This window comes from Rhinopithecus roxellana, chromosome 2, assembly GCF_007565055.1.
Source record: "Rhinopithecus roxellana isolate Shanxi Qingling chromosome 2, ASM756505v1, whole genome shotgun sequence".
Taxonomy (NCBI): Eukaryota; Metazoa; Chordata; class Mammalia; order Primates; family Cercopithecidae; genus Rhinopithecus; species Rhinopithecus roxellana.
The window spans coordinates 153,784,317-153,811,127 of record NC_044550.1 but is presented as its reverse complement, the minus strand read 5'-3'; the positions used below and the strand labels follow the sequence as shown (position 1 = coordinate 153,811,127).

General features: G+C 40.3%; 1 protein-coding gene across 2 annotated transcripts in view; it reads right to left on the bottom strand.

Moving 5' to 3' along the window:
• The window catches only part of USP46 (ubiquitin specific peptidase 46), a 69,298-nt gene that overhangs the window by 8,608 nt on the left and 33,879 nt on the right, over positions 1-26,811 (bottom strand). For both annotated transcript variants that reach the window (XM_010369009.2, XM_030922457.1), the window contains exons 5-6: positions 11,564-11,640; positions 1,749-1,832 (exon numbers count right to left, since the gene is read on the bottom strand). In XM_010369009.2, coding sequence (XP_010367311.1) covers positions 1,749-1,832; positions 11,564-11,640 — 161 coding nt within the window. The remainder of the gene's footprint in view (positions 1-1,748; positions 1,833-11,563; positions 11,641-26,811) is intronic.

Below are 26,811 nucleotides of genomic sequence, written 5' to 3'. Positions count from 1 at the left end.
CTAAGTGTACATTACCACACTGAAGATTTTGAGAAATCCTGCAGTAAAGGAATTGTTCTGTTGTTTGATGTTGGACTTCCCAAACTTATATAAACATACAAAGGTTTTTTACTAGGTGATTGTTAACATTCCTCAGTAAAAAGTCACAAAGATAACAGTTTATGCAGAGTATACTGCTAGAATAACGGGTCTTCCAGTTATCTTCCAGGTCCCCATTCCATGAATGTACTGAAATAAGTGTAAATGCCATTTAGTTGGCATACATTTTTAATGCATAGCATGTGAAAAGGACAAATTTTAAAAGAATAGTTTTAAGGAATCTATTAAGGAAAAGCCCTGTTCATACAAATAAGCAAGTAAAACAACACTAGAGAAATAAGAATTATGGGGAACCCCATATTTTACGGGAACACATGACATTGTAATGTATAAACTCCCCAGGGCTGAACGAAAAATATCTTAATGCCACAAAGGAAGACCCAAGGCCAGTCTTAGGCAGACTGAGGTTATAAGGATAGGGGGCAGACGTGAGTGACCTTCTTTACTAACAAAAGATATCTACCTACCTCCTTGAGGCCTGTCTGCTACAGTGACTAACCATCTGCAAGTTTTGCAGCAAAGAAAAGTGTACACGTTTGGAGTGAATGCCTGGGAAGGCTGGCAGAGAAATGATCTCAACCTCAGGTCTAGACCCCTGAGGGTTTTAGACAGCAGTACTGAGCATCTGCCAGCTGCCTTGAATACTCCAGACCACTGACAAGATAGATTTAACTCACGGAAGCCTTTGCAGGATGACTGAAATGGCAACTTTCCTGGCTTGTAGGAGCAGATTAATGGGGAACAACTGGTTATTCCAGATTTTCCAAGGGCTGTAACTGTCTGGTGTGCAGAAAAGATGGTGCAATAACTTTCTTTCTTATCACCTGTTCTTTTTCTTTTCTTTTTTTTTTTAATAAGGAGTCTCACTCTGTCACCCAGGCTGCAGTGCGGTGGTGTGATCTCAGCTCACTGCAACCTCTGCCTCCTGGGTTCAATGGATTCTCCTGCCTCAGCCTCCCGAGTAGCTAGGATGATAGGCGCCCACCACCACGCCCAGCTAATTTTTGTATTTTTAGTAGAGATGGTGTTTTGCCATGTTGACCAGGCTGGTCTCAAACTCCTGACCTCAAATGATCGGCCTTCCTCGGCCTCCCAAAATGCTGGGATTATAGGTGTGAGCCATTGCGCCCAGCCTCTAATCACCTATTCTTATAACTGATGTGTTAATAATTTCCTCATGAGTCCTTATGAAATGATATATATTCTTTAAACCTCTGTCTCTAAATAAGAGGTCCCAATGTTTAAGCAATACAAACAAAAATAATATTGGGTGTCTACCATGTGTTATATACTCTGCTAAGTATTTATATAATTTACCTTTAATCTCAAGAGAACAGTGATTACATGTAATCATTACTTGTTTATCTAGCATAGTATCTGGCACACGGCAGGGCTCAACAAATATTTGCTGAATGACTGAATGAATAAACAAATAAGTAAACAATCGGACAGACAACTCTCCAAGTTGTCCTCTCCAAGGTCAGCGTTCTTATCCCAGTTTCACTGGTGAAGAGGGTAACTGACTTCCCCAAGGTTCCATGGCTACAAGCCCAGGAAGCTGAGATCGATTCAAAGCCAACCCTGCTGGGCCCCACAGTCTGGATCCTTCTCACCACACAAAGATAACCCTGAGCTAAATCTTTACCTACCTTTTCTGGGCTTCTTGTTTGCTGCAGCATGTTTCACAATAATATTTTTGTTCACTACACAGTGTTTCTGTGTTGCTGAAGTCTCTGTAGAGGAAAATATTTTCATCTTTAAAAAATGTCCAAATCTACTTGGTTTACCATGTTTTAAATCTCTCAATTAACCTGTAGGGTAATTTTTAAGTAAGAACAGGAGGAGTAATAAAAAAAAATCCTACTTAAAACTAGGATGGAAGAGAAACTACAGGATAAATAAAAAGAAGACTGGGTGCCATTATGATGGTAGACATGTTCTTTTCATCAAATCATGAATTTACCATGAGAGATTCAAATATAGTTTTATTTATGGGATATATAAAGGCAGATACAAATTAGGGTTTCCAACTGGATTCAGAAAAAAAAACTCATGATTTAATGGAGAATACCTAAAAGCTAGAAACTAAAATCATAATAGAAAAATGCTGTTGAGTAAAAGCTCACCATAAACACTAAAACTTAGGTCCAAAAAAGTAAATCAGATAATATGCAAGGTGACATTATTGTGTAGTTAATGAAAAACAGTATTTCTCTGTTAGTCCATATTTTCAAAGAGCACAAAAGTAAAGATAATGAAATTTAAACCATATACAAAACTGCCCTCTTACTGAACTAAAGAAATCCTGAATTAATCAGATGACCACCTCCTACCAACCATTGCTCCCCACTGCTCCCCCGCCAGAGGATATGAACTTTTGCCTGCCTCCTTTGGAGAACAAAAGCCACTGTGTTTGTGATATGTGTATCTGCCTTATCTTGAGGTTCTACTCTGCTACTTATGGTTTTTATTTTTTAAATGTCATGGTTTTTCATTCTTTTCCAGCCATCGAGATTCTACTTAACATTTCTGTGGTACTGCTTCAAGGGCTGAAAAGAACATCTGGACTAACACCCTACAGTTTTGAAAAATTCTGGGACATTTCCTTGTTCACAGAGTGTCCTAGTACCACAATGACCAGATTTTATTAAACATAAAATGTTATTTAAAATGTGTTAGGTCATTCTACCACTTACACAGAACACATCAAAAGAAAACACGGATTCTTTCATTCATTAAGTCCCCAAATGTTTCCTGCCAGTCCTCTTGGCTAGATTCTGGGGATCCACAGAAAATAACTGCCCTCATACGGTTCACACTTCAACAGAGATGCGTGTAAATGAACCACTGACAACATGAAACGATCAGTTCAGCTTCAATAAAAAGTATTACATGATTCCCCTGCTGAAACCCTCCAGCAGTTTCCACTGCACTTATCCACCCTGCCTCCTTCTCTCTGCTGCAGTCACACTGGTCCTGGGATATCCTCTTCTTACCTTAGGGTGTTTGCAGGTGCTATTTTCTCAGCACTGAGAGCTGCCTCCCGGAAGCTTCCATGGCTGGCTAACATGGTTGTTCAGCACTCAGCCTAAACATCCCCTCTTTGGAGAAAACTTCTCTGGCCACTTTGTCCAAGCCTATCCAGCCCCTATCACTTTGCCGTCTTATTTCTTCCCAGCATCTGAAACCAATCTTCTGTTCATTTGATTACTTGCCTCCCTTCTATGTGGGCAGTGCGCTTTTCATTCCTATATCCCCAGCACGACACACAATGGAATGCATTAATATTTGTTGGTTGAATGAATGAACCAACAAAGACAGAAGCAGGTGTAAAGTCCAGGAGAAAGCACAGAGAAAGAGGGAAAGTGTGCCAGGTGAACAAGCAAATAAGAGTCAATGACTCCAGAGAGAGAACACCGCAGTGCAGAGGCCTGGAGGTAGGGAATAGCAGCAGCGGTGTATTAGTCTGTTCTCATGCTGCTAATAAAGACACACCTGAGACTGGGTAATTTATAAAGAAAAAGAGGTTTAATGAACTCACAGTTTCACATAGCTGGGGAGGCCTCACAATCACGGCAGAAGGCAAAGGAGGAGCAGAGTCATGTCTTACCTGGCAGCAGGCAAGACAGAGCATGTGCAGGGGAACTCCCATTTATAAAACCATCAGATCTTGTGAGACTCATTCACTACCACGAGAACAGTATGGGAAAAACTGCTCCCATTATTCAATTATCTCTGCCTGGCCCCTCCTTTAACACATGGGAATTACTACAATTCAATGAGATTTGGGTGCAGACACAGCCAAATCATATCAGGCAGCAAGTCACACAGCCTGGAATATGTTACCAAGATGCCAGCATGAACCCTAACCAATAGTCTCAACAAAGAAAAGACATCATCAGGTAGTGCTTTTTGGAAATTCCACTTTTGACAGCATGGTGGAGGGGGGACTGGAGAGGGCTAAAAGGCAAGAAAGCCATTAGAATGCAAATATACTAGACTTTCAGATTTCAACTACGTGGTATATAAAACAAACTCATACTTAGCTGATTGAATACTTCAATTGAGTAAGTGCTGTGGAATCTTGTTTTGGCTGCATGGGATTGACTGGAGTGGAACCAGGGAGCCAGAGGCAGGGAGGTGAGTATGGGCGTTATGGAGCTTCATATCCTCCCAATGTCTACTGTGGACAAGCTGTACTACCAAGCTAAAGGGTCACAATAGCCAAAGAAAGGCCAGCAACAAACAGGGAACCATTCATTCCTACTCATTCTTATTTTCCCCAAAAAGTTATTTGATTTGTACACCCAGACAGGTGGAAATGACCCATTTTACAAAGAAAGTCGCTGACAGAGTAATGCTCTTAGGACATCCATGAGTTGAGAATTAGAAAATGAAGGTAAGTTAGGAGAAGGGAAGGACCCCAGCAGTAAATGCTGAGGCAGAGCAGCTGTCAGTTAATGCTCTATACCTGTTAGAACAAAAATGGGTAACAGTGGTGTAGGAAACTCTTCAATGAGAAAGACAGAGGGGCACTTGCTCTCTCCCACACTTGGGATAAATTACCAAAGCATAGAGCAGAGGTTGGGAGAAAAACACAAAATTCTTTGTATTGCTTTAAAAAGAGGCAGAGCAGCAATAAAATATTACTTAAAAATACACTTTGGGGCTTGATATAGTTTGGATCTGTGTCCCCACCCAAATCTCATATTCAACTGTAGTCCCCGATGTTGGAGGTAGGACCTGGTAGAAGGTAACTGGATCATGGGGGCAGAATCCTCATGAACGGTTTAGCATCATCCTCCCATTGATGTCCTCGTCATACATCGTGGTTGAGTTCTTGCGAGATCTGGCCATTTAAAAGTGTTTAGCCCCTCCTCCAACCCCTGGCTTCTGTTCCAGTTATGTCTGCTCCCCCTTCACCTTCTGCCATAATTGTAAATTTCCTGAGGCTTCCCCAGAAGCCAAGCAGATGCCAACACCATGCAGAACCATGAGCCAATTAAACCTCTTTTCTTTATACATTACCCAGTCTCAGGTATTTATTGATAGCAATGTGGGAATGGACTAATATAGGGCTGCTCCAAAAGTAGTGAGTTATCTCAACTGATGGTTCACAGTCAGTTATAGATCAAACTCCTTGTTCTACTTTTTCCTCCGTTCTCAGGAAGGAAGGAAGGAGGGAAGGAGAGAAAGAGAAGAAAGAAAATACACTTTGGGAACAAATCTAATAAGAAATGCATGCTTTTACAAAAAAGGCACTAAAGCCTTATGCAAATATTTTAAAACTTAAAAAAATGGAGAAAGACTCTTTTTGGGGAAGGCTATCATTTACTGTAAACACAGCTATCATGTCCAAGTTAATGTCTATCTTTGATACATTTTCAATTAAAATCTTCTTTTTCACTCACCACAATAATTTAAAATCAATATTAAAAATCCTCAAGCAACACTTCCCGATAATTTCCATGTCATGATCCACACAGAAATACTACCATGAGAAACACAGTAGGATATACTGACGAGGCTGCTCCTATGGCTGGCCATGGGGCTCTGGCACTGCCAGGCCCTCCCAGCCTCCCAGGAACCGAGGAGATGAATACATCTAACCCATTTTCCCTGGCTCACCAGTTGGGAAGTTTTATTCTAGAATCTAGTGCAGTGGTTCTCCTCCTGCTCGCCTGGCTGCTCGTTAGAATCACCTGGGGAGCTTTAACAACAATCCCAATTCCCCATCCCACACCCCTACACCGCCGACTCTCCCTCCATTCAATTACATCAGAATCTCTCCAAGTGGAGCCCAGGCATTATTGTTCTTAAATCTTCCAATGTGCTGCCAGAATTCCAATGTAAAGGCAGAGAGTCATTACTCCAATGCTTCCCAATAACCTGGGGATATTGTCGGCACTGGGGGAATGGGAATTTAAAATGAGAGGAAGACAGAGGAAAGGGAAGGTGGTTTTAGAGTACTGAGCATTTGGAGGAGAAAGGGGAGATTCTGGGAAGGAGTCATGGGGAGGGTCTAAGGCACTCAAGTGGAAGACAAAAATAACCAAAAAGGCCATGCAAGGATAATTAAGATAAACTTCACATAGTTTAAGTTTTTGCCTGAGGCCAGCCCTGAACTTTTCACAAGGAAAAAACATCTTTCTTTCTCAGTATTCTCCTATGACACAAATGGCTTACTCTGCCTAAGACACAATACTGAGGTTTGAAATATTAGAATTATAGCTCAGCTACCACACAAACTTAATGGTTTCTCCAGATCTGTATCCTGAATTTAAACACTATTTATATCATTTCTCTGGAACAAAAGTTCAGTGAAAATACATTATAATTCACCACCTAAAAACTTTCTGGAAGAAGGTGCCAGAGATCTTACATTCAAACCCCACCATTTTAGCTTAATTTTTTATTTTTAAAAGTTATCAAAATGAAAGAAACATATCAGAAGAGAAATGCAGACATAACATTAGAGAAGAAAATTCATAATTCTAGTTTAAAAAACAAATCCTCAAAAATGCAATCCATATTAAACCATGAAAGGGGCCAAGCAAGAGCCCACCCTTCCTTCTCTTTTGTCTCAGAGACAGAGAAAGCTAACGACTCCACTGGCATCATTTGCTCCCTGCATCTTTCTCCCGCAGGTCCTTCTCCCATCATGGAACTCTGAGTGGTGAGTGGCAACACCTGGCAGGCTTCTCGTTCTGCTGTAGAGGTGACATCTCACACACATGTTAGGGCAGGTATAGCCGAGTTGGTCAAGGTCTAGTTTAGGTGTGATGTAAAACAAGGGAGTGGGAGGCACTTCAGAGATATCAGCCTACACAGTGCAATAAGACAGAGTCGAATGTTTAAAAGGCACTCAGAGGCTACTTTATACTCACCCACCCTAGCCTGAACATTTCCAAGTGCCTCTAGCCTGACTTCACCAAGTATGGATAACCAATATACACATTTCTCCAGGAAAAAAAATTATGGAAACCTAAACTTCAGTTCTATTTCTTATAACAAGGTTTCCCAAAGGTTGAAATTATCACAATCATTTAACACTTTACCTGGCTGATCTCAAATCTACAGCCACTGCCACCTGCCCTTCTGAACAGTTCAAGTAATTCCTGGAAAAGAGGTAAAGTAGCCAGCCTCCCTAACTCCAAATTCTCACCAAGGAGGAGAATGGGCATATAATGGCTTTCTCCCATTCCCTCATCAAAAACTAATGATGGTACACCCTTAACGTTTTCCACGACCTGTGATCATAAAACCTTAGGAAATAAAAAATGGCTTCTTTTCACCGGAACGTTAGGAACTGATAATTGTTTGGCTCTGTGTCCCCACCCAAATCTTATGTTGAATTATAATTCCCAATGTTGGGGGAGGGACCTGGTGGGAGGTGATTTGATCACTGGGGTTCTTGTGATCCTTACTGTTCTTGTGATAGTAAGTTCTCACAAAATCTGGCTGTCTAAAAGTGTGTAGCACTTCTCCCTTCACTCTCTCTCTCTCCTGCCACCATATGAAGATTATGCATTTCCTCTTCACCTTCTGCCACAATTACAAGTTTCCTCCTGTATAGTCTGTGTAATTGTGAGCCAATTAAACCTCTATTCTCCATAAACTGCCCAGTCTCCAGTATGTCTTTATCACAGTGTGAGAACAGACTAATATAGAAAATTGGTACCAAGAGTGGAACATTGCTATAAAGATACCTGAAAATGTAGAAGCAACTTTGGTACTGGGTAATGGGCAAAGGTTGGAGCAGTTCGGAGGGCTCAGAGGAAGACAGGAAGATGTGGGAAAGTTTGGAACTTCCTAGAGACTTGAATAGTTGTGACCAAAATGCTGATAGTGACATGGACAGTGAATTCCAGGCTGAGGAAGTCACAGATGGAAATGAGGAAGTTATTGGGAATTGAAGTAAAGTTCACTCTTGTTATGCTTTAGCAAAGAGATTTGTAGCATTGTGCCCCTGCTCGAGAGATCTCTGGGACTTTGAATTTGAAAGACATGATTTAGGGTATCTGGTGGAAGAAATTTCTAAGTAGCAGAGTGTTCAAGATGTGTTCTGGCTGCTTCTAAGTCTATACTCGTTTGCATAAACAAAGATATGACCTGAAACTAGGACTTATATTTAAAAGGGAAGCAGAGTATAAAAGTTTGGAAAATTTGCAGCCCAACCATGTGGTAGAAAAGAACAATCCATTTTTAGGGAGGAATTCAAGGCTGCAGAAATTTGCATAAGTAAAGAAGAGCCAAATGTTAATAGCCAAGACAATGTGGAAAATGCCTCCAGGAAATTTCAGAGACTTTTACGGCAGCCCCTCTCATCACAGGCTTGGAGGCCTAAGAGGTGTGAGAAACACACTCACCCATCCAAACCCAAAGAATGGACTTAGAGTCACAAAGAACAGTGGAAACAAGACTTTTAATGGTAGTCTTGCAAAATCGGATGTCTGGTAGGCAGGCACACCAGGGGCAGGTACAGCAGCTAATTTCAGTAGCTAATTTATCTCCTAGCACACAAGTCCCTCCCTCAGTTCCTCACTGGTTGAGTACTATGGGGTTACAATCTTCCCGGACATTGCCTAAGTTTCATTATTCCCTCATAAGGTCATACCCCAGTCCCCTTCCCTGCTTAAGTTTCAATTTCCCAATAACAAAACTTTCTTCCCTTTTATGTGCTGACCCCTCCTCTATATCCTGTTCACTTATAGTGACTTTCTAGGTGCCATGAGCTGTGCAGTTTGGCACAACCGCAGGCTGGCTGACAGTACTTAGATTTATTATGCCTTGAAAACAAAACATTTAAAATGTTTTCTCACAGAGGGAAAAATGGTTTCACAGGGTCAGGCCTAGGGCCTCCACTGCACCATGCAGCCTCAGGACATGGCAGCCTACATCCCAGCCACTCCAGCTCCAGCTATGGCTAAAAGGCACCAAGGTACAATTTGGGTTGTTGCTTCAGAGCATGCAAGCCCTAAGTCTTGGCAGCTTCCATGCGGCGTTGGGCCTGTGGGTGTGCAGAAAGCAAAAGGTGAAGTTTGGAAGCCTCCACCTAGATTTCAGAGAATGTATGGAAATGTCTGGCTGTCTAGACAGAAGTCTGCTGCAGGGGCGGAGCCCTCATGGAGAACCTCTACTAGGGCAGTGCAGAGGGGAAATATGGGGTCGAAGCCCCCACACAGAGTCCCCACTGGGGCACTGCCTAGTGGAGCTGTGAGAAAAGGGCCACTGCCCTTCAGACCCCAGAATGGTAGATCTACCAACAGCCCACCCTGTGCACCTGGAAAAGCTACAGGCACTCAATTCCCGCCTGTGAAAGCACCTGCAAGGGCTCCTCCAAAGCCACAGGGGTGAAGCTGCTTGAGGCCTTGGGAGCCCACCCCTTGTGTCACTGTGCCCTGGTGTGAGACATGGAGTCAAAGGAGATTATTTTGGAGCTTTAAGATTTAATGACTGCCCTGCTGGGTCTCAGACCTGCATGGGGCCTGTAGCCCCTTTGTTTAGGTCAATTTCTCCCTTTTGGAATGGGAGTACTTACTCGATGCCTGTACCTCCCATTGTATCTTGGAAGTAGCTAGCTTGTTTTTTATTTTACACGCTCATAGGTTGAAGGAACTTGCTTTGTCTCTGATGAGACTTTGGCCTTGGACTTTTGAATTAATGCTGGAATGAGTTAAGACTTTGGGGGACTGCTGGGAAGACATGATTGGTTTTGAAATGTGAGAAGGACATGAGATTTGGGAGGGAACAGAGGCGGAATAACATGGTTTGGCTCTGTGTCCCCACCCAAATCTCATATTGAATTGTAATCTCCAATGTTGGGGGAGGTATCTGGTAGGAAGTGACTAGATCATGAGGGCAGATTTCCCCCTTGCTGTTCTCAAGATCGTCAGTGAATTCTCATGAGATCTGGGGGTTTAAAAGTGTGTAGCACTTCCCCCTTTGCTCTCTCTCTCTCTCCTGTGGCTGCTTCCCCTTCACTTCCACCATGATTGTAAGTTTCCTGAGACCTCCCTAGCCATGCCTCCTATACAGCCTGCAGAACTGTGAGTCAATCAAACCTCTTTTCTTCATAAATTACCCAGTCTCAGATATGTCTTTATAGCAGTCTGAGAATGGACTAATACAGAAACTCATGCCGTATACAGAAACATTCAGAAGAAAAAAGAGGCCATCATGGCCTATAAAACTCTTTGCAAACAAAGAAATTACAAACTTGTCCTAGACACCTGGACACAAGCAGAAAAGCCAAAACAATAAGAAGCACTCAGGTAACTATCAGTGCCAGGGTGGGGAACTCTCAGAGCCCTGGGAAATGGGAATGCAATCAGCCCCCAGCTCACACAATACATTACACCCAGATGAACCAAGAAGCTCTTCCAAGCTATTGTTGGTGCCTTTTCCCTGAAAGATGGCTTTCTAACTGCAACCACCACAGCCAAATCCCTTTAATCTATTCTTCTAAAAGGTTCCAAGTAACCTGAGCTCCTGAAATAAAGGTTCTGTCATCTGGCCCTTACTCATAAAAATTATGATACTATAACAATGTCTCTGACACCCTGCTGGAACACCCCAAGCCTTGGGGAGGCCCATGCTGACCACTTGGTCTACACAGGCACCTCCAGTACCAGCCACTCTTTAGACTTGTTTTATTTCCTTCAAAGCAATGATCACTGTCTGTGCATTCCCACTAGAATGTAAGTGCTGTGAAAGCACAGGCCTCATCAGGTTTACTCCTCTATCCCCAGTGTCTACAACACAACCAGGCAAATTATAAGCACTCATGGCCTCCTGTTGAAAGGAAGAAAGGCAGAAGGGAGTGAGGGGCTCAAAGGGAATTACATCTTTACAACAACTCTGAGCACATTTTCAATGCACAAGTCAATAAAAATGTCTACAGTAATCCTGGGCAAGCATTACTGTTACACTCAGGGCTCCTTATCTTCTCTTCACCCTCATGAGAAAGAATTTCTTTCCATGGATGATCTCCATAGAATGCTTAAAAGACGGAGGAACAGGCAACTCCTTCATTAGTTTTCAGCCCAAAGTGCATAATATTTAAAATAATAAAATAGATTATCTTAGAAAAAGAGTAATCGTAGGCATCTATAGCCTTTATTAACTTAATTGTATGAGAGAGAGAGACTGTGTGTGTGTATGTGTGTGTGTGTAAGAAAGAGCAACACTGATTGATGAAGGCCAAAGCCTACATCTGCATTAAAGAGTAACATTTTATTTTTAAATTTAACAACCAATTACTTCTATTTTATGCTCTTTTTTCTCAGTGGGACTCTTCTCCAGACCACATAATCTCTCTTGGGAAAGGAGAGATAGAAAATAATACGATCATATTGGTTTAAGAGAAGGGTAGATTATGTCCTGAAGAAATACAGGATTTTCTCTCCCACTTAGTTACAAGCCTGATCAAAAGCTCAAACTGCCTCAGAGTTCATAAGGTTACCTTAGACAGTGGGTAATGGATGTATTCTGCTCCACATCAACAGAAAGGTCAAGAAAATCTTCATCTTTGCTACTAACCTGAAACAAAAACAGGAAAAAATACATTAGGCATGAAATATGTAGTAGATAACACTTTGAACACGTACAGGTAATCATTGACTGCAATAAAAACCATAACTGTAGTTAAAGTCCTGCATGGACATGTATACTCATTGGCACCCAATTACCACAAAAGCAACCCAATCTAGAGAAAATCCCAGATTCTCAATTTAACCTCATCCCTATCCCAGTTTTGACTCACAGCTTTTAATAGTTAAAACTCAACCAGATTTCTCTTCCTCTCCATTCATTTCTCCCATTGTTTCAAAGTAGGGAGTACTAAATATCCATATAGCCCAGATTGCAGAGTGATAAAAAATGGAAACGGAAAAAGGACAAGAGACTTACAAAATCTATCACCCAGATGACCATCCCTTGTTGAGTTGTTTCCACTTTTTGCCAGTCCCTTGAAATCACTCCCTTTCTCCCTTGCCCCATCATTCAAACTGTGTGGTGGGCCAGGGAGCCTGACAGGCAATGGGCTGCAGAATCACACTGACCACACATAAAGCTGTTCTTTGGCCAGGAAGTGGTCATCACATGCAGAGCCCTGTGCTGTCCATGACAATGACCAGACCTGGGGCTGGCGTGGAGCCTGGGCTCACACAGGCCCGCCATACTGTGGGCAGCTCTCAGCCGAGCTGGTTCAGTGGCCCCAGCTGTCTCTCAGCCTTCAACAGCTCACCCCACACTAATTCTGGATCTCATATATCTCAAAGCTCACTGAGTAAGTGCTTACTTTCCACTAATTCACTGACAACCCTGGGGTTTTACTGCCTTGTTCCCGGAGTAGCAGGAACAGTTGGCAACAACCTTCAGGTGCTCAGTCAATTAGCAGCAAAATGAAAACAACATTCCTTTTAAAGTGTGACAACTACCCTATGACCCAAAATTCCAGAAGTTATCTGAAGAAATATTCAGAGATGTCTATGCTCTCTTTTATATTTTCAGAAGTACACACGGGAGCCAGGCGTGGTGGCTCACGCCTGCAATCACGGCACTTTGGGAGGCTGAGGCAGGTGGATCACTTGAGGTCAGGAGTTCAAGACCATCGTGGCCAACATGGTGAAACCCCATCTCTACTAAAAATACAAAAAATTAGCCAGGCATGGTAGCAGGTGCCTGTAATCCTAGCTATTTGGGAGGATGAGGCAGGAGAATTGCTTGAACCTGTGAGGCGGAGGTTGCAATGAGCTGAGATTGCGCCACTGACTCCAGCTTGGGTGACAGAGTGAGACCCTGTCTCAAAAAAAAAAAAAAAAAAAAAAAAAAGTACACATGGAAATGGATACTGAGACACAAGAATGGGTATCGCCCAGATCTGTATCCTGTCTCTGCCACTTAAAAAGTCGATAGCTTCAGGCCAGTTACTCAGCCTGTTTCCTCATCTGTAAAGTGGGGACAGCAAGAGTGTCTATCTCATAAAGCTGTTGTAAGGAGGAAATAAGATAGTACATGTGAAGTGCTTTAAAAAGTAAGGACTCAATAAATTAGGAAGTGGTAAAAAATTTAAGTGGCCTAAAATGGTCAAAAAGTTGGGAATGGCTTTCTACATTGTGGTTATCATACTAAATGAAAAAGTAGGATAAAGTTATACAACTATATATAATTTAATCCCAATTTTGTATTTTAAAAAAAGGCATCTTTATACTTACACACATGCATCCCCTCCCTTGGCATTCTCTACCATCCTGTTTTAATTTTTTAATGCCATTTATATCTGCCATGGTAGGATGCATTAGTAGCCCCAAATCCTCACCATTGCCTCTATTGGCTTCTTTGTCACATGGCTTCACAGATACTATCAAGAGATGATTATGTTTTGCCACCCTTGAGTCTGAGTGCGACCATGTGACTTGCCTTGGCCAGTGGGATGCTAGAAGGCAAGTTACCAGCAGAAGCCAGAACAAGCGTTTGTGAAACTGCTCTCTTGCATCACCATAAGAATGATAACCCCAGGCTAGCCTGCTGCTCCCAGAAAGAGGAGAGATCCATAGAGGAAAGCTGTCCTAACTAACGCAATCCAGCCAAGCCCAATCTAGAGTAAAACTCCTAATGATCTTGCAGACATGTGAGTGGGCTAGCTGAACTACAAATACACAAGTTCAGCCGAGCCCAGCCTAGACCAGTCGACCACAAGCCAACCCACCATTGCATGAGTTATAATAAAAAATGATAGTTTAAGGCTCAGAGTTTTGGGGTGGTTTGTGACAAAGCAATAGATAACTGATACAACTACTTATCCTTTTATATGTTTTATTTTTATATGTTTACTGTCCATCTCCCCCTCACTAAAATGAAAGTTCAAAAGACTGGCTTCCATAGTAACTAAGATCCTAGCACACCAATACTCTCCAGAAAACTAGAAACTATAAACTCACATAACCAAAAACTAAAAGCAGCTACCTGAAGGCACTGGAGAGTGAACACAAGCAAGCACATGGGGAGTCCACACTTAGAGGAGGATAGTCGTACATAACGAGTTCACGGTTTCATGACCTTTAGCTGGGGATGCTGAGGGGGAAACGCAGTCTTCCCGGTCTGCAAGCCGGAAGACTAAATCTGGGAAACCATGCCCACTGGAAAAAAAGGAAAGAGGGTATCTCCAACTCTGCCCACATGTGGCTGGCCCCTGATCCACCCATGCATGGAATACACACAAAGCAACTTGGCTATTAACAAAATGGCTGCCACCCAAAATTCAAGCTGTCACACAAGAAACATAGTGAATAGTTTGGATCCAACCAAGATAAGTGCCTGTTAAAACTAAAGAAACTCAATATGCATTAAAGAAAACTAACAGAATCTGGCTGGGCGTAGTGACTCACACCTGTAATCCCAGCACTTTGGGAGGTGGAGGCAGGTGGATCACTAGGTCAGGAGTTCGAGGCCAGCCTGGCCAAGACGGTGAAACCCCGTCTCTACTAAAAATATAAAAATTAGCTGGGCACGGTGACAGGCACCTGTAATCCTAGCTACTTGGGAGGCTGAGGCAAGGGAATCGCTTGAACCCGGGAGGTGGAGGTTGCAGTGAGCTGAGATCTCACCACTGCACTCTAGCCTGGGCAACAGAGCAAGACTCCATCTCAAAAAAAAAAAAAAAAAAAAAGAAATCTAACAGAATCCAGTGTCTCTGCCACTTAACATTCTCAATGTTCTGAATAAGATCCAAAGTTAAAATATGTGACAAATGACTTACCTAAGACATTCTTAAAAGAAAATAAACTGAAACCAATCCTGGGATGACCCAGATGTTGGAATTAGCAGATAAGGATTTTAAAGAGGCCATTATAACTATCATCAATAAAATAAAATATACTCGCAATGGATCAAAAAACGTGAAACCCCAGTAGAGAAATAGAAACAATATAAAAGAATCAAATAGAAATTCCGGAACTGAAAAGCGCAATACATTGAATGAATTTAACAGCAAAGTGGAGGTGACAGAGGAAAAAACAAGTGAATATGAAGACAGATCAATGGAAATCACCCAATGAGGACTAACGAAAAAAGACTGAAGTAAAAATTAACAGATACTTAGGAATCTTTTAGCTAATACTGTACATATAATCAGAGTCCTAAAAGGGGAGAAAAGGGAGAACAGGGCAGTAGAACTATCTGAGAAAATAAAGGCTGAATATTTCCCAAATTTGGTGAAAGGCATCCATTAATAGACTCAAGACATTCAACCAACACCAAGCAGGATAAATACAAAGAAGGTCAGCCAAGGTGCCTCACAGGCAAACTGTTGAAAACCAAAAATAGAAAGCAAATCTGAAACATCTAGACCAAAAAAAAAAAAAAAAAAGACAAGAGGATGGTTCAATTGGCAGCTAACCTCTCATCAGAAACTATGGAGGCCAGAAGACAGTGAAACATCTTTCATGTGCTGAAAGAAAAAAGTGATCAGCCTGGAATTCTCATATGCCATAAACAGATCATTCAAGAATGAAGGCAAAATGAAGAGAGTTCATTAATATAACAGACCTGCATCACAAGAAAGGTGAAAGGAAATTCTTCAAGCCAAAGAGAAATGACACCAGTTTGAAATCCAGATCCTTGAGAATAAAATGCATCAATAATGATAAATATTTGTGTAAATAAAAAAGACTTTTTTTCTCTTAATTTTTGTGTAATAGTCACACCTCTTTAAAGGAAAAGGCATAACACTGTCCTGTGGGATTTATATTGTACATAAATGTAATACATATAACAACTACAGCATAAAGAAAAAGGTAGAGTGGGAGCAGAGGGAATATACACCTATACATTTACATGCTTTCTAGATTTCAGGTGAAATAGTATCATTATCTGTAAGGATACTGTGAAAAGTGAAGAATATCTATTGTAATCTCTAGCAAAATCACTAAAAATACACATAGGCATGCGAAAATGTACTCAGAAAAGATCAAGAGGAAAATTAAAATGGAATTATAAAAATATATTATTCAAATAATTCAAAAAGAAAATACAGAAGAGGAAGAGAAGAACAAAAAATAGAGGAAATAATAGAAAACAAAATCCAACTATACCAGTAATTACCATAAACATTAATGGACTAATAATTACAAATAAGAGACAAATATTGAATGAAGGATTTTTTTTAAGACAATACCAATTTGTATGCCATCCACAAGAGCTAAACTTTATATATAAAGACACAGATTGAAAGTAAATGGTTGGAAAATGACATACTATGCAAAGAGTTAGCATAAGTTTGTAGAGGGCTAATATCAAATAAAATAGATTTTAAGATAAAGTTATTAAGAGAAATAAAAGAGGACATTTCCTAATGATAAGAATATCAACTTATCAGAAAAACACAACAATCAAATATGGAGAGTCCCCACCAGAGTCTCAAAAACATGTGAAGCTGGAACACTATTTCACCAATAAAGGGGAATAAACTCCTGATACATGCCACAACACCACTGAATCTCAAAAATGTTATGTAAGTGAAGGAAGTCATACATAAATGACCACATATTGTATGATTCCATTTACATGAAACATCCAGAAAAGGCACAACTCTAAAGACAAAAAGTAGACTAGTAGTGACCTCAAACGGAACAGGAATTAACTGGATCTTACTGGTGTGATGAAAATTTTCTAAAACTAGGTTATAGTACTGGTTATACAACTCAGCAAATTACTTAAAGAAAAAAAAATCACTAACTGGATAGGTTTTATGGCATGTAAATTATACCTCACCAAAGTTGTTTTTAAAAAGTCAAAAAATTCATAAAACAAAAACTGACAGAATTAAAACGAGAAATAGGACAATCCCAGAAAAATATTTTAATGTTCCTTTCTCAGCAACTGATAGAAAAGCTAGCAGGAAAGTCAACCAAGACATAAAGGAGCTGAATAACTTTATCAACCAACATATCTAACGATTATAGAATGCTACACCCAACAACTGCCAAATATTCTTTTCAACTCAGTAGTTCTCAACAGGTGAAATTTGGCTTCCAGGAGACATCTGACAATGTCTGGAAACATTTTTCAATGTTGTATCTTGGGAGATGCTACTGACATTTAGCAGGTAGAAGCCAGAGATGCTGCTTAATATCCTATAATGCACAGGGCTATCCCCAATAACAAAGAATTATCTGATCCAAAAATGTCAATAGTTCTAACACTAAGAGATCCTGTTTTCTTTTTCTTTCTTTTTTTTTTGAGACAGAGTCTCACTTTGTCACCCAGGCTGGAGTGCAGTGGCATAATCTTGGCTCACCGCAACCTCCGCCTCCCGAGTTCAAGTGATTCTTGTGCCTCAGCCTCCCAAGTAGCTGGAATTACAGGCGTGCGCCATGACACCCGTCTAATTTTTGTATTTTTAGTAGAGACAGGTTTCACCACATTGGCTAGGCTGGTCTCAAACTCCCAACCTCAGGTGATCCGCCCACCTCAGCCTCCCGAAGTGCTAGGATTATAGGCGTGAGCCACCACGCCTGGCTGAGAGATCCTGTGTTTTCAAGGGCAGATGGTACATTTACCAGGACAGACCATGTGGAAGGACACAAGACATATCTCAATAAATTTAAAACTGAAATCATACAGAATATATTCCCTAACCACAACAAAATTAGAAATAAATACCATTAGGATATATAAGAAAATCCCAAATATTTGGAAATTAAACAGCATACTTCCAATTAGTGTACGGATCAAATAAAAAAGATCACAGGAGAAATTAGAAAATATTTTCAACTAATACCAAAGAAAACATACCATCAAAATTTGTAGCATGCAGCTAAACCAGTGCTTACAGGGAAATTTATAGCTTTATATTTGTATGTTAGTAAACAAAAGAAAAGGGACCATTTTTCTACTTTAACTGCTATATCCTTAGTACCTAAAATAATTCCCAGCATTTAACAGGAAATATTTACTAAATAAATAATAACTGAACAGAAGACTGAACAAATGGAAAGATATCTAAATGACAACAGTGGCATCCGAGTGGCAGAATTATGAGTTTTTATTCATTTCTGTTTCTAATTTTTAAAAATAATCCACAGTATTTTCCTTAATTGGCAGAACATTTTTCTTAACCTAAATGGCCCTTCTCTGAAATAAGAAGATTATAGCCAACTGAAACCATAAATAAATTAGATAGCTAGATCTCATTCTACTTAAGCTCTTAAACGAAGAAGGGAATAAAAACGAAAACATTTTGTCCTGTTGGACGCAAATCTTTTTCTGAACTTAATGGTTTTGGAGAGAGGCAGAAATGGAACAAATGTAATTCATTAACTGAAAAAAGTTTCTCCCAATTCCAAATGCAAACTGAACAGAGTGCGTGAAAGTGCTGCGCAGAGGAATCACCCCTGCGGGGCCATCAAAACATGGCGCTAAACCTTTCCGTTTGGATTTTTCTCTCTCCTTGCCCTAGACTGACACAGTCAAAAGCAATTAATGATCAAATAATGTGGGGTTTTTTTTGGGGGGGGGCGGGGGGGCAGAGGAAGGTTTGGGGGTTCTGTAGGGTTTTTTTGTTGTTGTTGGGTTTTTTTTGCTTCTCTCTCTTCCAAGAAAGCTGCCAGAAAAGAAAACCATTTTCTTCCCACACACAAGGATCTCATTCTGGTCTAACTGAAAATACAGCTTGTCTCCAAGGAAACATCTATCACTAAGAGACTCCAATACTCTTAGCAAGTGCAAGCTATCTTATTCTCCTTTCTTCTCCCTCAATTTTGAGCATGGAGGTCTCTCAAAAACTCTTAGTTTAAAAGCATATAAGAGACCTCTCACTTAATATTCTTTTTAAAGTAATTAACTGCAAATCAATTAATAAAATTGATTACATATAGGGTATACATATAAATCACGAGCTTTGCTAAGTTCTTAAGAAATTAAAATCATATTCAGGCCAGGCACAGTAGTGGCTCATGTCTATAATCCCAGTGCTTTGGAGGGCTAAGGTGGGAGAATCACTTAAGGCCAGGAGTTCAAGACCAGCCTGGGCAACATAGTGAGGCCCAGACTACAAAAACGCCTGTAATCCCAGCACTTTTGGAGGCCACGATGGGCAGATCACCTGAGGTCAGGAGTTTAAGACAAGTCTGGCCAACATGGTGAAACCCTGTCTCTACTAAAAAATACAAAAATTAACCAGGCATGGTGACAGGCGCCTATAATTCCAGCTATTCGGGAGGCTGAGACAGCAGAAGTGCTTGAACCCGGGAAGGGGAGGTTGCAGTGAGCCAAGATCACGTCACTACACTCCAGCCTGGGTGACAGAGTGAGACTCCATCTCAAAAAAAAATCTTATTGATCACCACCACTGTATTCCAGCCTGGGCAACAGAGGGAGACCCTAACTCTAAATAAATAAATAAATAAATAAATAAATAAAGTTAGCTTCTAAATCCCCATATTCCTTTCTTGGGCTTAGTAGAAAAGGTGATGAGGTGGCAGTTCTGCGCTGTTCAATCATGAGCCGAAACTGTGCTGGCTTTAAAAGGTACCCAGTGGTGGGCTTGGGAAAAGTGCAACTACAGCCAATTTGAATGAATCTCTGGGACTCAGAATCTCCACTGAGTATCACACCTCCCTCCATTACCCAGCTCTACTCCTATCTGCAAAAGCCTCAGAAGCTCTACTAATCAATTTGAACCTCTGCAAACAAAGCAATGAGGAGCTGTAAAATTGGTACTTAATAAAGCAGTTCTTAAAACAACCTTTTGGCTCCAGTAGCAGATACAGATGTGTTAAAGCCACTGAGAAGCATGGGAAAACCAGAGATTTGCAGAGCAAAAGCTCAGCTTAAATGGAAAGAGGGAAACTTAAAATAAACAGTGGCAAAATTAAGCTCCAACTGGGCTAACAAATCTTATGAACCAAACAAAAGAATAACCAAGGGAACATGCAAGGCTACAGTGGAAAATCCCCAAGCCCCAATTCTGAAGTGCCTTTATCAAGGTTATCCAGAAAAGTCAGCAATGAATTACCCCTTAAAATAGTCTCTCCAAGTCTATTGCAGAATGAAACTGTTTGTCTCCACAAATCCCTCAGTTGACATTTGCACTGCAAGCATAAGCAACATTTACAAAGGGTGAGACCCAGGAAAAAAAAAAGAAAAAGAAAATCATCGTTTTCTGAAAGCACGAAGGCTGGCAAAAAGGTTTTCCACAACTGAAGGAACTAGCAGCTGAGGCAGCGACAATGGCAAGGTACCCCCAGGGGCTAATTTGTTGCTCAGGATATAGTGCCATTTAATCCCACAGTGAGACTTCACAAACATGGGTCTTGGCAATTCTGACTGAAGCACCATCTAAAGGCTGTCTGCCCTAGGCAAAGGATGTTACTCAAAAGAGGCACCCTGTTTCTCATCCAGGTGAAGGAAATCTTTCCCATTAGGTCTTCTTGCACACCAAGTACTCAACATTTTATAGTAACAGAAAAACCCTGCAGGCTATGTGTTTTCTTAGAAAGTACAGGGCTTTCTAACAATTAGAGCTTTCTAAAAATGGAATGCAACGCCTTGGGAGATTGATTCCCTGCCTCTGGACTGGGTCCATCAGATGCTGTTGACCAACTGGCTAGGATATCATAGAAGGGACTCAGCACTGGCAGAAAAAAAAAGATTAAATGACTGCTAGGATCCCATCCAGTTGAAGGAGCTAAGAAAATGAAGGTGATTATCCAAGTAACTCCAGAGAAAAAACACTCTTGCCTGAAATCATCTTATCATTTCAGAAGGAAGAAAAGTAGGTTTTACAGATTGCCCCATTTTCCAGAAAGACATACCGGCACACTCTCATCTACTTCTACAAAACAAGTATAAACAGTCAGAATCCTTTAGAACAAATACTACAGTATCATCCAAAAATTTCAAAGGCATTTTTGGGCACAGGTTTCCCACTCGTGATAACCCTCCAGGAGATAACAAGCTAGGTAAAAGCTTTTGCAATATAAATACTTGACAATGCAATATTTGCATTTATTGGGGTCAGCTGACCTTTTCATAAGGGAAAAAAAAAAAAAAAAAAAACTACAGATGTGTCTGAGTCCATCTTCTGAGTCTTCCTGAAAATCCACACTGAGTAAAGATGGATTTAGCAACAGTGTTACTGTAGAGTCTGGTACAGGTTCTCTGGCTACAAATGTAGGAACTGAAGCCCCCTTGTTCTGGTTCCCATATCATAAACTCATGAAGTACTCTGTTCTTCTTCTTCACGGCATCTTGCAATTATAATTACTTAACTAATTACTCATTTTGTCATTAAAGACTGTGTCCATGCTGGAAGTTCCAGAAAGGCAGGGCTCTCACTGTACCCTCAAGTGCCTCAGGCTTTTATATAGCAAATGTGGGGAAAAAAAATCCCACATATTTACTGAATAAAAGAATACTGTACAAAGCCACTAGATTAGCAAAAGTGAAGGTATCTGAGAATAGCAGGGATAGATGATGTAGAGAAATGAAAGCACTCACTCATATACTGAGTGTGTAAAGTGGTATAACCATTTTGGGAATTTGACACTTTCTAATGATATTAATGAAAAGCATACCATATGACCTAACACATTTACTTGATGTGCATATCCTAAAGAAACTGGGTTCATGTGCACTACAGTATATGTATTAAAATGTTCATAGCTGCATTGTTCATATTGTCCCAAACTGGCAACAGCCAAATATCCATCAACAGTAAAATGAATCAGTAAACTGTGGCATATTCATGCAATAGAATACCATATAGCAATAAAAATGAATAAACTAAAGCATCATGCAACAACACAAATGAATCTCACAAGGGACACTGAGCAAAAGGCAAAACACAAATGATACATATTTATGATATGTATCAAAATATCAAAAACAAGCCAAACTGAACCATATATTTCAGATATGCAAAAATAGGTCATCAGTTCTATCAAACACTAAAAGAGATAAAAACTTATAGAAGCTCTTCCAAAGAAAAGAGAGAACCAACTTTACAAGAATGTTGATAGCAAAACCAGACAAGTACAGTGGAGAAAGGAAAAGTTCAAGCCAATCTCACTAATAAACATAGTGGCAAAAAATCCTAAAAATTTTAGATCTCACAATCCAACCATGTATATAAAAGATAAAGCCCCAATTCAGTTTATCACAAAAATACAAAGTGGGGTCAACATTAGAAACTCTATTAATGTGGCCACACGCTGTGGCTCATGTATGTAATCCCAGCACTTTGTGAGGCTGAGGTGGGCAGATCACCTGAGGTCAGGTGTTTAAGACCAGCCTGACCAACATAGTAAAACCTCATCTCTACTAAAAATACAAAAATTAGCTGGGTGTGGTGGCACGCATCACCAGAGGCTGAGACAGGAGAATTGCTTGAACCTGGGAGGCAGAGGTTGCAGTGAGCCAAGACCATGCCACTACACTCCAGCCTGTGTGACAGAGGAAGACTCTGTCTCACACACATACAAAACAAAACAAAACAAAAAAAACCCAAAACTCCACTAATGTAACTAACTTACCACCACTTTAGAAACATTTGGCACTACCTAGGAAATCTGAAGATGCACATGCCCTATGGCCAGAAATTCTGCTCCCAAAAGGATATCCCAGAGAGAATTTTGCCCATGTGGGCCAGCAGATAGTTTGTAGCAGCACTGTCTACAAGCCAAAACTAGACATACCATATAGAAGAATAGAAAAACAAACTGCAGTATATTCCTACAATGGTATACTATAAAGTAACAATGAATGAACCATGCTACAAAGAAATGGCCAATTCTCAAAAATATTAATATAACCTTTAATGATAATAGCAAGTTTAGAAGAATACATGTATATGATTTCATCTATATAAAAGCCATAAACATGCAGAACTAAGTAAACGTCTAGAAATACACATGCATATGTATGTAAAACTGCAAAGAAAAGATAGCATTGACATACAAAATGGAAGACAGTGGTTATTTCCTGGGCAAAGGATGAGATTGAGAGGAAAATTAAATTGCAAAGAAGTACACAGAGGGTTTCGAAGTTATTGTTAATGTTCCATTTTTTATAGGTGTATATGTCCATGGATTTTTTAAACTATTCTTTAAAATGTATATGTAGCCTATATATAAACATACACTATACACACATACACTTCTTCATAAACATGATGTATTTCCTAATTTAAAAAATAATTTCAATACTTACCAGTCTAGACCAGGCTTTACTATGAATCATTCCTCAATTCTAGCTCATGAAATAAATCAAAATATTTTCCCATAACATATAGTTTTCTTCTTCAAGAAACATGACAAACATTTTCATTTATTTATTCACTCAACTATTTATTGAGTAATTATTATATGTCAAATACTCCTTGGGCACCAGAGAGAGAAACAAAACTGGCCCTATCCCTGTCCTCATCAATCTTATAGTTTAGTAAGGAGGATAGATGCTGCATACAAAATACATATAGATAAATATATAAATACAACAAAGTGCTATCACAGAAAAGTAGACTATTGTAAGATTATACAAGGTGACTTCATTAAGTTGGAAATTCAGAGAATTTGGGATTTAACACAAGTTGAAACCTGAAGAGGTTTTAGTAAAGCAATAGGGGCAGGTGGTGTGCATTCCAGACAGAAAGTGGCATGTGCAAAGGACCTGAAGCAGGAAGGGGTTTAAAACACTTGAGAAGCTACACTAAAGCTAGAGTAAGAAACAGAATAGCAAAGATGACCCTGCAGAGACAGAGAGAGCCAGATTATGTAAGAATTTGTAGGCAGTGGTATTTTCAGTGAGACTGCAGGCCACTACTATACTTTAGGTAGGAGAGTAACATGGAGGAAGGCCAGAGGAAAAAACAGAGAATCCAGTAGGAGTTACTACAGTAGTTTAGTTGAGACTGCCAGCCAAGAGCTGATGGGTGCCTGAGCCAGGATGGTAGCAGGGAGGAAGAAAAGTATATTAAGGGAGATACAGTAGACAGGGAGTGGCAACAGAATAGATGTAAGAGGTGAGGTAAGGATGGCGTGAAGGAGTACACCCTTATTAAATGACAAATATTGAAAATCTGTCAATTGTCATATTTACAATATAGCCCTAGTTTTGATGTTTAAAAGTATACAAAATTATTCTGAAAATAAGCTGAATATCAAAAGGAATAAAAAACTATAATGGATTAAAATACACGAAATATATTAAAATTCATGAATTCATCCTAAATGGTAATACAAAAGACAGAGAGGGAGATAAAGTATATTAAAGGCTCTAACATTGTTGGAAAAGTGGGAAAAAAATGAAAGAAGTCGAAGATGCATGTTGTAATCTCTAGAGTAACCTCTAAATGAATTTGGAAATGTAATATATTAAATGCCAAAAGATGAAAAATATTTCACTGACCCAAAAGAAGAGAGAAAAATGAATATAAAATAGATTAATTAAATAAAAACAGAGTAGGGGCCAGGTGCAGTGGCTCACGCCTATAATCTCAGCACTTTGGGAGGCCAAGGCAGGCAGATTACCTGAGGTCAGGAGTTCGAAACCAGCCTGGCTAACATGGTGAAACCCCGTCTCTACTAAAAATACAAGAGTTAGCCGGGTATGGTGGCAGGCACCTGTAATCCCAGCTACTCAGGAGGCTTAGGCAGGAGAATCACTTGAACCCGGGAGGCAGGGGTTGGAGTGAGCTGAGATCAAGCCACTGTACTCCAGCCTGGGCGACAGAGCGAGACTGTCTCAAAAAATTTTTTTTTAATAAAATAAAAATAAAAACAAAGAGTAGGGTGGTAGAAACATACTGCCATTTTACCATACATGTTAAAGTACACCACAAGGATGTTTCCAGAATGTGGGAAATGCTATAGGACCAACACCCTGATTTCTTCAAAAAACAAATTGCAAGGAAAAAAGGGGGGGAGGGGAGGTTGGAGGTGAGGATCAGGATTGGCCAAAGTGTTAACAATCACTGATCCTGAATGATACACACATGGGAAACACCACACTACTGCCTCTACTTTTGTATTCATTTGAATTTTACTGGAATATAAAGTAGAAAGGAAGAGAGGGAAAATGGGAGGGAGGGAAGAAGAGAGAGCAATACAGAGATGGTGGCAGGGAGGGAAGATCTCTGGATACTTATTGGCATATTTATGTGCAGATAACGTTTTGGCAGGATATATTTTTAAATGTTCAAGTGGTTATCTCTGGGCTAATGTGATCACAATTTTTAGAATGTTACAAATTCATCATCTCTAGGTGGGAAGATTACTGGTAACTTTTAGTCTCTTCTTGTTTAGCTATGTTTTCTAATTGCTTCTACAATGGGTAAAACAGAATGCTTGACTCAAAAATTGTTTAAAAGGATGGAAGAAAGACTGCCAAAACCCAAAAAGCTTCTCCCAACATAGATGTTGATGTGTAAATCTACATTTCTTAAATATTTCTGGGTCACAGCTCGCAATGGACTGAATGTCTGTGTCCTCCCAAAATTCATCCGTTGAAACTCTCATCTCTAATGGGATGGTATTTGGAGATGGGCCTCTGGGAGGCAAACAGGTCATGAGGGTAGAGCCCTCATGATAAGATTTGTACCCTTATAAAAGGAGACCCGAGAGAACTTGCTTTCTCTATCTCCACCAAGTGAGGACACAGCCAGAAGGCAGCTGTCTGTAAGGCAGAAAGAAGGTCCTCACCAAGAACCTGACCCTGCTAGCACCTTCATTTGGGACTTCCAGCCTCTGGAACTGTGAGAAATGATTTTCTGCTGTTTAAGCAATCCAAGAAGGATTGCGTTGTAGGCAGACCAGACTACGACACAGGCTCTTTGCAGAGTCTGACAAAAGCTACTAACTCTCTTTCCAGAAAAATGCACAATCTTATAGAATTTTTCATACAGTGTCAAGAAACTTTGAGATCCCTAATGAACCCATAGACTTTCTATGCTGTCAGTAGTAGTTAGAATAAAAAATTATAGCTGACATTTATTGCCCACTTGCCATGTGCCAAGCATGGCTCTAGGTGTCAACTCATTTAATCCTCCCACCAACCCTCCAAGATGGGCATTCTCATCATCCCCATTTTATAGATGAGGAAAGTGAGGACAGAGAAGATTAATAATTTGCACAGGGTCCACTAGTTATTAAGCAGAAAAGTCATCATACAAACTTGGGCAGCCTGGTTCCAGAGCTCAGCTCTTAAACAGCAAATATGAGGCCACCCACAGAGTTGAAGTTAAACATGCCAAGCAAATATGACATCCTGAATCATGCTCTGGAGAACGTATCTTCAAATTCAATTAACATTAAGTACCTACCATGTGTCAGACACATCCAAACACATAAGCTCATCCAACCCTCAAAACAGTGTTGTAAGTAACTCGCCCCAAATACGCAGTTAACTGCTATAAAAACAGGAGTCTAGGCTGTCTTCTGACTCCAAGTTCAACATACCACAGCTGATTGCCTCTAAATTGGGGTGATGGTCCTGTTCCACATTACACATGACCTCCCAATGACCAAACTCTTTGTAAGGTAACTGGTTGACATCCAATTCAATAGGTTAAATCTGTAGACCCCAAAATTTGCCCATGATGTAAAGCAATTCAGCATTTGAGATTTTTCTTCATTACTCAGCTTTGGCCTGCTGAGACATCCTGGATGGATATGGGCTTCCAAAAGTTTGCACTTGAGTTTCATATGCATAAAT